The sequence below is a fragment of the Mangifera indica genome, chromosome 6 (genome assembly GCF_011075055.1).
Source record: "Mangifera indica cultivar Alphonso chromosome 6, CATAS_Mindica_2.1, whole genome shotgun sequence".
Taxonomy (NCBI): domain Eukaryota; kingdom Viridiplantae; phylum Streptophyta; class Magnoliopsida; order Sapindales; family Anacardiaceae; genus Mangifera; species Mangifera indica.
The window spans coordinates 4326553-4340510 of record NC_058142.1 but is presented as its reverse complement, the minus strand read 5'-3'; the positions used below and the strand labels follow the sequence as shown (position 1 = coordinate 4340510).

At 29.5% G+C, this 13958-nt stretch overlaps 2 protein-coding genes across 2 annotated transcripts; both read right to left on the bottom strand.

Moving 5' to 3' along the window:
* Positions 1-908: 908 nt before the first annotated feature.
* Positions 909-5087, bottom strand: LOC123218103 (vacuolar-processing enzyme alpha-isozyme-like). The gene is made up of 10 exons (XM_044639324.1): positions 5007-5087; positions 3768-3939; positions 3521-3685; positions 3286-3442; positions 3115-3197; positions 2857-3053; positions 1823-1871; positions 1498-1710; positions 1202-1408; positions 909-1107 (listed from the first exon to the last, which is right to left on the bottom strand). Exons 1-10 carry the CDS (start codon positions 5012-5014, stop codon positions 967-969), a joined length of 1392 nt encoding a protein of 463 aa, XP_044495259.1. The 5' UTR covers positions 5015-5087; the 3' UTR covers positions 909-966.
* A 4604-nt stretch (positions 5088-9691) lies between these two features.
* Positions 9692-11681, bottom strand: LOC123218104 (putative pectinesterase 63). The gene is made up of 5 exons (XM_044639325.1): positions 11361-11681; positions 10900-11274; positions 10488-10694; positions 10034-10269; positions 9692-9946 (listed from the first exon to the last, which is right to left on the bottom strand). Exons 1-5 carry the CDS (start codon positions 11520-11522, stop codon positions 9784-9786), a joined length of 1143 nt encoding a protein of 380 aa, XP_044495260.1. The 5' UTR covers positions 11523-11681; the 3' UTR covers positions 9692-9783.
* Between the last annotated feature and the right edge of the window lie 2277 nt (positions 11682-13958).

Sequence of the window (13958 nt, the reverse complement as noted above, 5' to 3'; positions counted from 1 at the left end):
AAATTCAATCGTGTCACAACATAACACATGAAACAACAATTTTGAACTTATGCACATATATTATTACAAGCAATTTTTTGTATACTTATCATATCATCAAAACATTCCTTAATATTAATTGATTGACTTATTTGACATTACAACTATTGTAATGCCAAATAAGTCGATTGATTGATATTAAGGATGTGTGGATGATATGTTGACATAAGAAAAATTGCTTGTAATGATAGAGGTGCATAAGTTCAAAGTAGTTGTTTCATGTGTTATATTGCGACATTATCAAATTTGTGAGACTCATGCTGAAAGGAAAGAGACACAATAATGTGTCACCGCAACTTAATTGTTGTGGTTTTATTTTTGCAAGAGCCATGAGTTTATATTAAGATACAAGAAAAGATGATTAGTCAGTAGTAAATGGCCTAGGGCATAAAATAAAAAAAGAGTTTGCTGGACTCACAAGCGATCAAATGATACATTTACTTATTTCTTGGCCCGTTGGAAAGTTCATTTGATGCGTTTGGGAAACTTTAACTACAACAATCAAACCCTTTCTCATGGAAAGAAAGAATACCACTAGGGGGTATTAAGATAATAAATAGGGTTTTGCTCAGATAACTTCCTTTGTTATTATTTAAATTGTTCTAGCTAACTCGTTGGTCATGTTCTCTTCAAGAAAATTCTTATTACGATACCATAAAAACAATTAAGAGTTATCCCACAATAAAAAGAAGAGTTATGTCACAATATGACTAAATTTGTGAGACTTATGTTGTGACATAAGAATGTGTTGTTACAACGCGATTGTGGGAGGCTTTATTCCTGTTAGAATTGAGGGTTTATGTCACAATATAGAAAGAGTTAGTCGTGATATGATAAGAGCAATCAAGAGCATGAAGGCAAAATAGAGATTGAATAAGATATCAAATATTTATTATTGAAATAGTATTTGATGTAAATGATATTTCATCAACTTGTTTTACAAACTTGGGTTAATGCCATAATCATCTTCTCTTTATTGATCCCAACATTGCACATATTTGCCATTGCTCTTGCATACTTCTTTCCATATGTTGATAAGCTTCCACAATGCTCTTCATAAAGTCCCATCTAATTAACAAATACAAAAAAAACTATAATATAATTTGAGATCGATACTTATTAAATTCAACCATATATGTTTTGTTAGGAGGAGTGCACGTACAAGCATTTTGAAGCAATCCCAATTGTCGACAAGAGGTTGGCCGGTAGGTCGAACATATTGCACTATATTTTGTCCATTTTTATAGCCAAATAAGATTGTCAAAATCTGTTGAATATTAAAATCTTCTCGTTGTCTTTTAGAAATTTCCTTATTGAGTCGCTTTTGAGCCTCAATCTTCTCATTAGAACCCTCAAGTGCTTTATTGAACTGCATAAATAAAGAATTGATACTAATTTCATAACTAGATTGATTCACTAATTAATTTAATTAAGACTTAAGTAATTAAATTAAATAACCTTGTGCTGAAGATAATTGATATCTACATCACGGTTGTCAAGAACTTTAATTTCTGATGCTAAGGAAGAAGAGACTTGAGCAGTGAAGATGAAGCTACGTGGATTCAATCCGAAATAAGTTGAGACTGAGTCATTTCGAATCCCTTCTATGTTTCCATATCTCATGACATGAGACTTCATGGATTCATCACTAAATAATGTTCTGTTTCTCACCTGTAATTTTAATTATTTTTATAAATGAATCAAACAATATAAATATTAAATCAAGTCATTTTAAAAATATCTTTCAAAAAATTAAAGTAGAAAACTTCATGTCTATAAATACCACTCGATATTGTTGCTCCAGGGTTTCCTTCTGCAAATCATGTGTCTCACTGCATACAAATTATATGTAAAATTAGTCAACTCTAAATAAAGCAACACATCAGGCAGAAACTTTAACTCCAGAAACTAAACAATTAGGCAAAATTTTAATAATTTATACGCCAAAACTCTATTAATTCTTTTGATATCCATGATTTTTTAAGCAGTAAAATTATACATATATATTTTTAATATACAAATGATGTATCATTATGTGATTAAGTGATTTTGAATTAAATGTAAAGTAACATCCAATTATATGATGACCTATTATCTGTATATCCAAATTATGTATAAAAAATAACCGAAAGGATTTATTCGCACCAAAGTATGTTGCATTCCCAAGTTTTCACCATTTAACTTTGAAAATCTCATTTACTCACCCATAAATGGTTAAAGTTAACGAAATCCTAATCCCTTAAAATTTTATCTCATTTTCCCCCCAAAATCCTAAAAACTAACTATTTTTTAGAGGAAAAATATGATTTTTTAAAACTTGGCTTAGGGGAGAAAATTGTAGTTTTTAAAATTTAGGAAGAAAAAAAAGATAAAATCCTTAGTTTATTTTTAATATTATATATAAAATGATAATTTTGCCCTTAAAATTAACAAGCTTAACAATCTATGAGTAGGTAAATGAAATTTTCAAAGTTAAAGGGTGAGAACTTGGAAATGAAGCATACTTTGGTGGGAACAAGTCCTTTGGCCTAAAAAATACAATAAAACTATATACTCCCACTTTAGGTATACAAATATGTCATCATGTGATTAAATAATTTTGAATTAAAGATAAAATAATGCTTAATTATATAATGACACGATGTATATATATATATTTGTATACTTAAAATAAATATATATAATATTGCTCTTAAAACTATGCTAGTATAACATCTTTTAAAAGTGTGATCAGAGGTGTAACTACCATTTATTTTTTTAGTTTTGAGTGAAATCCATTTGGGAAAATATAATCGTAAAAATTCAAAGAAAATTAACCTGTCTTCCATCCAAGAAACACTGAACAAATCACCCAAACAAGTATCAAGATCAGTTGGAGCAGGGGGATAGTCAGGACAATACGTAGCGGAGCTGCTTTCTGATGAATTTGATGCTGTCATTACATAAATATTCCAGGTTTCTGGAAGAAGTCCTTCGAACATACTCCCAGCATTACATGCTTCGACGTAAATTACCTATTAAGTTTATCAAAATTAAACTCTTAATTATCAAGTAATTACTAGCTTAATAACTTACCATTTTTTTATACGCTTTGGCCTCATATTTCTTCTGCAATGCATCAATCAGGTCTTTTGCGTAAAGAACACCAGAAGGCATTTCTGTAACACATGCAGACGTTAAAAAAATGGACATTCTCTGATGCGGACGTGCACGATTTTAAAATATAGAAATGGAAAATATGTTTACCAAGAATCCCAGGGGCACCATGGTCAGTGTAGTATATAAAAATATGGTCATTTGGGCCACTATTTACAACCTTGCCACTGCCCCCAGTGAGAGCAGTTCTGTTTCCAAGAATAACAGCCAGAAAATTGTTGACATTAATGTTTTCACCAGTATAATCCTGTACATAAATGACATTAAAAAATTATAAATCACTTAAAAAACAAAATTAATTATTTAATTAATTAATTTAACAAACCTTGGGTACTCCACGGTAAACATCAGTGCCATTTGGTTTATTGATTATAATTCCAGGCCTTGTATTCTCTTCAGCATGAATAATATCATCATACATAAAAACTATTATATTTTCATCCTTTAATCCTCTACTCTTCAGAATTTGATATGCATGGCAAACGCTAGCCTGCAAAATTAAATCTAGGCTAACAAAATCATTTTTTATTTGTTATTCTAATTTATATGATAATTAAAATTAATAAATTAACCTGATGTCTATAGTTTATGTAACCCTTTGATGCAGCGATCAGAACAGCCCATTGGGTGCCATTGGTGGTAGATTCACTATCTGTGTGATCGAGTTTTTGACTTTCAACAGCAAAACTCAGGAGAGAAAGGAGAAAAATTGCAGCAAGAATAGAAGAATTCATTGTGACAGACCTGCAAGTGAAGTAGCAAAAATAATCACATATGTAGAGAGAGAGAGAAAAAATTTTGCTCCCAAGTCACAAATCTAGCTGTTTAAACTAAACTGGGAGAAATTTTGAGAGGAAGAATTTATATCCCTGACGTTTTGGTCAATTAGTTTAGGTCCTATATTTTAAAATAATAAGACTAATCCTCTTAAATTTAACAAATTTTTATATAATTGGTTAATTGGAGTTTTTTTTTTTTTTTTTACAGACTTAAGTATCCTTCATTCAGATTTCATCATTAAATGCTCTGATTCTACCCTTTAACTATCCATTTTTCTTAAGGGTTATTAGGATTCACAGGGATACACTCTAATGCTGAAGAAAATTTTAAGATATCTTCTATTAATTGAGCGTATCTCTATTAATTGTGAAGAATATCATAATATTTAAAACTTTACAGACTTCTTTAAATTTCATTATTTTTTAATTATTTTTTTTATATTTAACTTTTACTTTCACTCATTTTGGCTTTCTAAATTTTATTTGTGCATCTATCACTAGTACTATTGTTTTGAGGGTTTTTTTTTTTCTTTTTCTATAGTTTTGTCTTGTTTAATAATAATATAGTGTTTATTATTCATGTTAGTTTGGTAATACACTCTAATTGGAGGGGATTGGTTCAAGATGATGTAATAAATAATATAAAAATAATTTCTTTTTAATTAATATAATAAATAATATAGAAAATATTTTAGAATATATATAACAAGTAACATATGGCCACCGACTCATGATAAACCATATATATATATAACCCAAAATTAAACCAAAACAAAAAATCAACTTTAATTTTATTTATGTTACTTTGGCATTGCAATTAAACTCTAGATCTCCTAAAAACCCTAATTTAAATTAAGAAGTTTCAATAGAAAAATATTCTCTAAATAGAAATTGTATCTGTGAGTGATTCATAATAAAATCATACATATATAACCCACGATTAATCAAAACAAAATTTAAAAATTCTCAAAAACACCAAAATAAAGAAAATAGAAGAGTTGAGTTGTAATATAAACAAGTGACATATTTTACCTTTTCATCTTCACTTCACATAAGGTGTGAATAAAAAGTAATTTTTTGATTAAGTGTCGATAAAAACTTCAAAATAGCTAGCTTCTTCCACTTGAAGATATCAATGGCTTAAAATAAGATCTCTTTTACTTGTAAATTTTAACACTCTCTGCAAGACTATTGAACAAAATCTCTTATATAGGTGTAAATTTATTGCAAATTGACAAATGCCTTAATTTTGATGCCTTATTAACGCTTGGTTTTCAGGTACACTTACCAAATAAAATTATTAATCATAAATGCCTTTAGAAAGTTATTACTATTTACTAATTATACTTACCCAAAAAAAAAGTTATTAGTAATCATTAATTATATTAAAAACTGAGGGCACTAAAGTCTCAAAAAAAAAAAGATTCATTTTTGACTTATAAAATTATACATGATTGTGGGTCATGTCAAATTAACTTGGCATAGTCCATTGTGCCGGCTTGGCCAAGACCCACACTATAAGTAGGCTTGGCCAAGGCCTACATTGTCACCAGCTTTGTGAGCTAGGTTGGCCTGTAAAAAAATTAAGGCCCACTACATGACTTACAATTTATGAGGTCTTATCATGCCAAACATTTAATGGGTCAGTTTAGGGATTTTTATTGGGCCTCTTCATTACTTAAACAATAAAATATTATTTTTAATTTAATGATCATATAAAATTAAATAAAATTTATTTTCAAATTAATAAAGTCGATGACAATACTTTGAAATTTTTATTGATAATTTTTCATTTGTGACGGAGGAACATCATGATTACATTATTAAAAAAATCATAGATAATATAAATCAATTGATTTACATAATATATAAATATAAATTTGAATTATATAATTTCTAATAATCTTCAACATTTAAATTCCTAAATTCTTCAAATATATTCTCTACTATTTGATTATGTAATTTGAATTTAATTGTCACTGAATGTTTCATACAAATGATTGCCTCTATTATGTTATAGTGTAAGTTCGATTGTTTGTTGTTTAACGTGCATTCATTTGTACTAAAAGTTGATTCTAATGTTATAGTAGACATCAAAGGCTTTAGTAAATCATGTGTCATGACCGAAAGTTTAGGATAATTTTCTTATTGTGCTTTCCACCATGTTAAAATATCAAATGTGTCACCATATCAATTCATAATTTTATAATAATGATCAATATTAATAAAATTATAAAATTTACTATAATTTAAGCTTTGACCTATATGTTATTTACCTTTGGGTAAGATAAACTATACATGTGACTTACATTTGGATGAACCACTGAACTTGCCTTTGGTTCAAAAGTATGTGACATCCTTCCATATTTATGTTCATAAATATTAGATATTCTAAGTAAAAAATCTTGAAAATTTTCTATTTTACTAGTGCTCAGTTGTAATAAATTTTTATTTATAACATTTAAACAATGTTATGTTCCTAAGAATGTGGCCCTAGGATATAAAATGGTAGCTGAAACAAAAAGGTACCTCTTCCAATATTTTTAAAAATTTTCCTCCATTTGTCCAAAAATATCTTGAAAAACATTATTATATCCATGGATTTAAAAATTGAACCAGACCGGCCGATTGAACCGGTTGGCCCGTGAACCGGCACTGTAGTCGGGCGTTGATGAAGGCAAAACCGTTTTGGAATTGAAATCAGATTGGACCGTGGTTGAACCGCTGGTTCTTGCTTGAACCGCGGTCCAACCCGGTCCAGTCAGATCCTGGTTCAAGGTTGCATATAAAACACTGTTTTCTTTTTTTTCCCTGTTCCTTCTAGCGCACGCAGACGCAATTCTCAGTTGCTGTAGCAGACGAATTTCTCTGATGAACTTCTTGTTCCTTGGCGACGATGATTTAAATACAACAGCCGATGACGATGCTGCCACCGAGGAGTGTTGGTTTGTAGGCTCACAAGGTAGCAGTTTCACGACTATATTTACAAGTTTCACGACGAGTTCTCGGCTCAGACGATGGTTGAAGACGACTAGTTTCCGTTGTTGTTGTTGTGACTGGCGACTTCTCAAACAATGACAGGAAGTTGGTGTTTTGTAAGATTTTGTAAACTCTTTGAATCAATTGCTTAAGGCTATGAAAACTTTTGAAAGTTTCAAATTTAAAACTATGTGAAGTGAACAGTGAACTTCTGTGAATTGCTTAAGGCTTTTGTATAGTGAACTTCATAATGTGATTAGAAAATAAGTTATTTTCTAATACTATTAGAAACAAAACAATATTATATACTCAAATTTAAAGAGTATTTGTATGAGAAGCAGCAAGGAAAGCAACAACGTATACATGTAGATTTTATGACTAAACTGTAACTCCGATCCAACCGATCAGTTCAAACGGTCGAACCAATCTGACCGAAACCAATACTTAAAAACGGTTTTTATCCCGGTCTGGTTTTGAAAACTTTGACTATATCTATATTCTTTAAAAGTATCATTAATAAATACCATATTATATAAAATTATACATGTGATGAATATTGATCGGTGACTGTTTTCAGGGGCTCTATCATGTGTGATAGGGATGACATCTCTTATTTTGCTATTTGATATTTTATTAAGTTCAAACTATTTTAAGTTGTTAAATTCATAAAAAGACTTGCACATTTAATATGAAATAATTTTCCATTAAATGCAATATTAATTCAACTACTCTATTATTATTTTTTGCATTATCTAATGTAATTGTAAAAATAGAGTTATACATTAAAAAGTATTATTAATTTTATATTCATAAAAAATATTAGTTAATGTTTGATAAATAATAACGCTAGAATGAGAATATTCTAGTGATCTAATGAATTAAACACAATAATTTTTTTACACAACTTCTAATTAGAATCAACGTATTAAACAATTATGCAAATGTATCAATGTTCTAATTATAATTAGAAGTAATTGAAATAATATCATAAAAATTATTTAGTTCTTTTATAATTTTTAATTTCATCAGTTTATAATTCCTACGAATATCAGACTTAGGGGTAGACCTAGAAATTTGTTTAAATATTGGTTGAACACGGTTTTATATCATTTATTCTAAAATTTTATTTTTAATATATGCAAAAAAATTGGTAAAAAACTATAACATACAGGACTATAGACTCATATTTTTTTTTTAATTGTAAATGAAAAAATTCATTTCTCCAACATGCCCTAAACTGCCCAAAATACATGTTACACTGGAGTCGTCAACTGATCGTAATCTAGTAAAGAAAATTTGTTGTTACCCTCTCAAGTCATGTGGAATATTTTTACAATATTTAGAAATATGACGATGAAGATAATTGGTATCGTTGGAATTGACATATATATCAAACAAAAACCATAACATTTAAATATTATTTGTTAAATTAATTGATCTTTGATCATTTTTTCAATTTGACCAAAGAATAAATACATCATTAAAGACTGAGTAAAAGTAAAGTCTGTCATGAAAGTGATTAGTTTTTGTCTCGAAGAATCAACTACCCTCAAGTATACTTTTTTGTGTTGCAAGCAATGATAAGACAAACTCTGAGTTCATTCCTTTAGCTGCTGTGCCTAATAATGCCATTTTGATTCTTGTAAATGTAAGTCTGACTACGTCTATTAGTTTATGTACAGTACCATAGATGGTAGAATGAATCACCTATGTGAAAATTTTATAGTAGAATAGGTTTAACGCTATTTCTATGGTTAGTCTCGTTGAGATGATAACAATTAATGTTTTTTAAATAATTTAAATTAAGATTTTATAAACATGCCAAAGGCTTAAACTTAAACCTTGCTAACAACCATTTTTATATGGTTTTATTTGCTTGATTGTCCCCTTATTTTGCAGTCTAAAGGATAGTGAAGGATAAACTTGATAACCTTGATGCTCGAAAAGGCAATATTTAGTGATTCAAGATTGTTGTTTACATTCTAAAAATTTTATTCCGGTGGTCAAATTTTTTCTTCTTGATTGTAATTTGAACTTACCATAAAATTGATTTCTTCCTTCGGTGTTGTAGGGCTGCTACTTTCCAAATCATTTGCCTGTGGAGCTCATGCCTGTTTAGAGGAGGTACAAGCCTTTCAGCAGCAAACTAGTGGTTAGTTAACGACTGAGTTTGTAAAATCCAACGGCTTAGAATCAATTTTAGTGTGTTTTCTCTGTAAAAAGATCAATTGTGGTTGTTGCATTTCACCAAGATTGCCACACCAGATTCAAAGGTTTATAAATTCAAATGTAATTCAAGCACTGTAACTTTTGCCATTCTTTAATAAAATCAGAGGTTACTCACTATTTCAGTTCGTTTCTTTTCTCTCCATATACTTAGGGTTTCTCTTTCTTTGCTCTTCAACTTTCTTCAATCGATCTACACTTTTCTTTTCAGTTTTCACCAAATTTTAGTGTCATTACAATGGGCAGCGAAGAATTCGTATTGGTACTGTGACAGATTACCCCCATTAAGACTCTCCTGTTTAGCACGACTGCAATGTTAAGATCATGGCGGAGGCTATTTCCGAGATATATTCTTATTTACAGGAAAAGATAAAATTTTGTTCTTTTCTTCATGCAAAAGACGGACATTCAATTATAAACATAACGCATGCTTAGTTTTTGTCTTTAACTGAGGAGAGGAACTGAGCAAATTTATAGCTATGCAAGTTTCTTGTCACTCAAAAACAAATCTATTGTTATACAAAAGTTTTAGGGCACTTAAAATTTTGTCAAATAATTATTACAATCATCGATACATTAGTGATGATTTTACTGATTATTTGGTTTAGGGCACCATAGGAGGTGGAACAATCCAATTGTCTCCATCAATGAACGCCATGCTCAAAAAGGGACGTGCTTCTTCATCAGTTAGATTTTTTACGAATTTGGCTCGGCCAGTTAAATTAGCTCCAGGTCCCCAACACTTGTATTCTCCAAAATAAGGAGACCTACAAAATTTTCAAATAAGAAAACACTTTATTTGTTATGAATTCATATCCTTATAAACTATGGGAAATAACGATCGAGGTGAATACTTGTGTTCGCCCGCCTTCATGCCGTCAGACCATCCTTCCTTGTTAACAACAGTATCCATATATGTGTGAGCGAAAATCACTCTAGCTTTCTCTTTCCACGGGCGACCAAGTTCAGTTTCATTAGTGCCGGTTACATTGCAATAAACAAAAACAAATCCACTTTTTTCATTCTCGTTACTTCTAGCTTGTGCTGTGATGACTCCAGTTTTATTTGAAACTGATCTTAAAGTAGTGTTCTGCATCAACATCCCAATTTTAAGTCTCCAATTGAACAAAATAAATAAATAAATAAATCAATATGATTCATCAAAGTAATTGATATGGTTAACATGTTAGGTTTTGTGTTTTTTTCTTTCTTTTGATATTTTGTCTTTCAAATTTATGTTTCAAGCTATACATATTTAAACTACCTAAGGTGTAATAATAATAATGAGTGGTGTGGAAGTGGAAGTACCAAATACATGGATTGGCCATTTCCAAAAATGAAATCAACCGTGCCAGAGATATAGCAGTCCTTGAATAAATGTTTGCCTTTATCATCACATAATGTATCCTGATAGCCTATAAATTTGCAATTGTAGAAGGTTGCTTTATCTCCCGATATTCTCATGGCAACTGCTTGTGCACCCTCTCTTTTTCCATCCGGCATTGGAGCTGAATTCTATAAGAAAAGTCCAAATAGAGAACAAAAATTAAGATGACCACAATAGAATGATATAAGTTAATTATAGTCACATACATAATAGTTCTCTGTAAGAGATTCAAAAGAGAGAAAAAAATGAAAAAAAAAAAAAAGTTAAAGTCTAACATTATAATGCATATATTGTCAGTAAGTGTGAAACTGTAAAGTAGAGAAAAGTAGGTACCACAAATTCAATATTCACAGCCATAAAATAATCACTCTCTACTGCTACTGTAGCACTATTAAGGGTGCCGTTATAGTCAGCAGCTGTCCCATTGAAACTTATTTTCGGCATGTCATTTGGGTCCCCATAAAATGTTATATTTTTCTTTGACCTATCAATGGTGATTTTCTCCCAATACAAACCTCCACCTATTTTAATAATTACTCTATTTGCATTTGACATTGGGATGCCGTTTAATGCATCAGTCACTGTTGTAAAATTGCCACTCCCGTCTTTCATGACGGTTATAACTTTAAAATCAGCTTCTGTTGCAGACAAAGCTTCATCCTTTAATCCTCTGCTCTTCGGAATTTGGTATGCATGGCGAACATCAGCCTGCAAAATTAAATTTAGGTTAATCGAATGAATTATTATTTGTTATTCTTATTCATATATATAATACTTAAAAATAATAAATATACCTGATGTCTATACTTTTCGTAACCATGCCATCCAGCGATCAGAACTACTCCTTGGGTGCCATTGGTGCTAGATTCATTATCTGTGCGGTGGAGTTTTCGACTTTCAACAGTAAAACTTAGGAGACAAAGGAGAAGAATAGCAGCAAGAATAGAAGAATGCATTGTGATATGTATATATTGATCGTAAGCAAGAATTAAAGAAATTGTTAAGTGAACGCGCAAGTGAAGAAGCAAATAATCATATATATTTATATATATTGCTCGTAAGAGAGAACTTTGCTGCTAAGTTACAAACCAAGCTGTTTACACTAAACTGGGACAAATTTTGAGTGGAAGACTTTAATTCCTTGACGTTTTGGTCAATTATTTTAGGTCCTATATTTATAAATAATAAGAATTATCCTCTCCATCTTCACTTCGTTGAAGATGTGAACATGAAATAATCTTTTTCTGAAAATTTTGATAAAAGCTTCAAAATAGCTAGCCTCTTCAACTTGAACAATCAATTACTTAAAATAAGGTCTCTTTTACTTGTAAATGTTAACAATTTCCTTTTACAGTACAAAATTATTGAATAAAATCTCTTATATACGGTGGTTATTGAATGGGTTTTCAATTAAGGAAACTTATTATTATATAACAATTATTTATGGTGGGTGGATTTACTTTCTTGTTTGTTTCAAGATATGCAAATGGTTATGGTTTTAGCAAATTTTACCCCTCTATCTTCATTTCATATAAGGTGCGAACAACAAACAATCCTTTGTTGCAATTGTTGATAAAAACTTCAAAATAACTAGCGTCTTCGACTGAATACATCAATGGTTTAAAGTAAAATATTCTTTTCTTGTAATTCTTAACAATTTCTTTTATTGGTGCAAGATTATTGAAAAATCTTCTTATATAGGGCAGATATTGAATAACTTTTCAATTACTTACCGAAAAAAGAATAACTTTTTAAGGAAGGAAATTTCTTATTATATAACAATTATTTATAGAGGGAGGGTTTACTTTATTGTTTATTTTATGACATGCAAATTGTTACGATTTTAACAGTTTTACCTCTCTATCTTCATTTCGCATAAGGTATGAACAAGATACAATCTTTTGATACAACTAGTGATAAAAACTTCAAAATAGCTAGCCTTTTCTATTTGAATACATCAATGCCTTAAAATAACAATTCTTTTACTTGTAAATATTTAACTATTTCTTTTTTGGGTACAAGACTATTGAAAATTCTCTAATATAGGACGGATATAGAATGGGTTTTCAGTTAAGAAAATTTATTAATGTATAACAATTGTTTATAGTAGGTGGGTTTACTTTGTTATCTGTTTTAAGGCATGCAAATGGTTACAGTTTTGACAGAAAGGATAGAATGAGTGTTGAGGAGGCGTTACTTAAAAACCATAGGCCAATTTAACCTGAATTTACACATATTGATGAATGCCTTAACAATATATATTCTAACACATGGTTTTCAGGTGCACTTACCAAATAATTATTTATTATAAATGCCTTCAGAAAGTTATTTAGTTGCTAGGCATTACAATGCCTTCAGAAAGTTTTGACAGAAAGGTATTACAAGGTAATTCTGGCTAACACTTATATAATTGTTACATATTAATAAATATTTTTAATTGAAAACTGTTCAATATCTGCCCTGTATAAGAAATTTGGTTCAATAGTCTTGCACCCAAAAAAGAAAATGTTAAGATCTACAAGAAAAAGAGATCTTATTTTAAGCTATTAATATATTCAAGTTGAACAAACTAGCTATTTGAAGCTTTTATCACAAGGTGAAGATAGAGAGTTAAAATCTTTCACTTGTTTACATTACACTTATAGTTTTTTCTTTTTTTAATATTTGGTATTCATGCTTTTTTCGGGTTTTTTTTTTTTGGGTTAATTGTGGGATATATAGCTATGGTTTTATTATGAGTCACTCATAAATACAACTGTTATTTTGAGAATATTATATTTTGAAATTTTTTATTTTAGATTAGGATTTTTACGAGATTTAGAGTTTAATTACAATGCCAAAGTAGCATCGAAATTAAAGTTACTCTTTTTGGTTAATTTTGGATTGTATATGTATGATTTATCATGAGTTACTGGCCATATATAACTTTTTTTCTTTTCCGAGAATATTACCAAATATTTTCAATTATCTTTAATTCTAACCATTTTGGAAGTTCTTTTTTTAAACCTCCTCCATTTATAATTTGTATTATTAAATTGTAATTATATTTATATTCCAATCATTCACTTTTGTCAGTGTTTATTCATTGTTAGCGTTAGGATTTCTTCCTTAAGCTCAACATTTAACACTATCCTGATATATTATTAATTAATTTTTGGATTATTATTAAATTTGTGTCCTTTTTCCATGAATTAAAAAAAAATGTTCATAAATTGTTATGAACCATATTTATCAAGAGAAGATTCTAATCGATTTGCCGTCAAAAGGATTTGTGAGTGCTTAATTTAATTAAATCTTGATTAAGGAAAATGAAACTTTCTTATGATAGTAATGACATATCATTTTCTTGATTTCATATCTTGATAATATAATCCCATTTTGTAATTTATTGT

Coding starts and splice junctions, on each gene's coding strand:
- LOC123218103 (XM_044639324.1), bottom strand. Junction 1,711..1,822: donor TGGAGCAACAATATCGAGTG/GTATTTATAGAC, acceptor TTAAAATTACAG/GTGAGAAACAGAACATTATT. Junction 1,108..1,201: donor GGGATTGCTTCAAAATGCTT/GTACGTGCACTC, acceptor TTTGTTAATTAG/ATGGGACTTTATGAAGAGCA.
- LOC123218104 (XM_044639325.1), bottom strand. CDS start 11,522: ATGCATTCTTCTATTCTTGCTGCTATTCTTCTCCTTTGTCTCCTAAGT. Junction 10,270..10,487: donor ATGGCCAATCCATGTATTTG/GTACTTCCACTT, acceptor ATGTTGATGCAG/AACACTACTTTAAGATCAGT. Junction 9,947..10,033: donor ATGAAGGCGGGCGAACACAA/GTATTCACCTCG, acceptor AAAATTTTGTAG/GTCTCCTTATTTTGGAGAAT.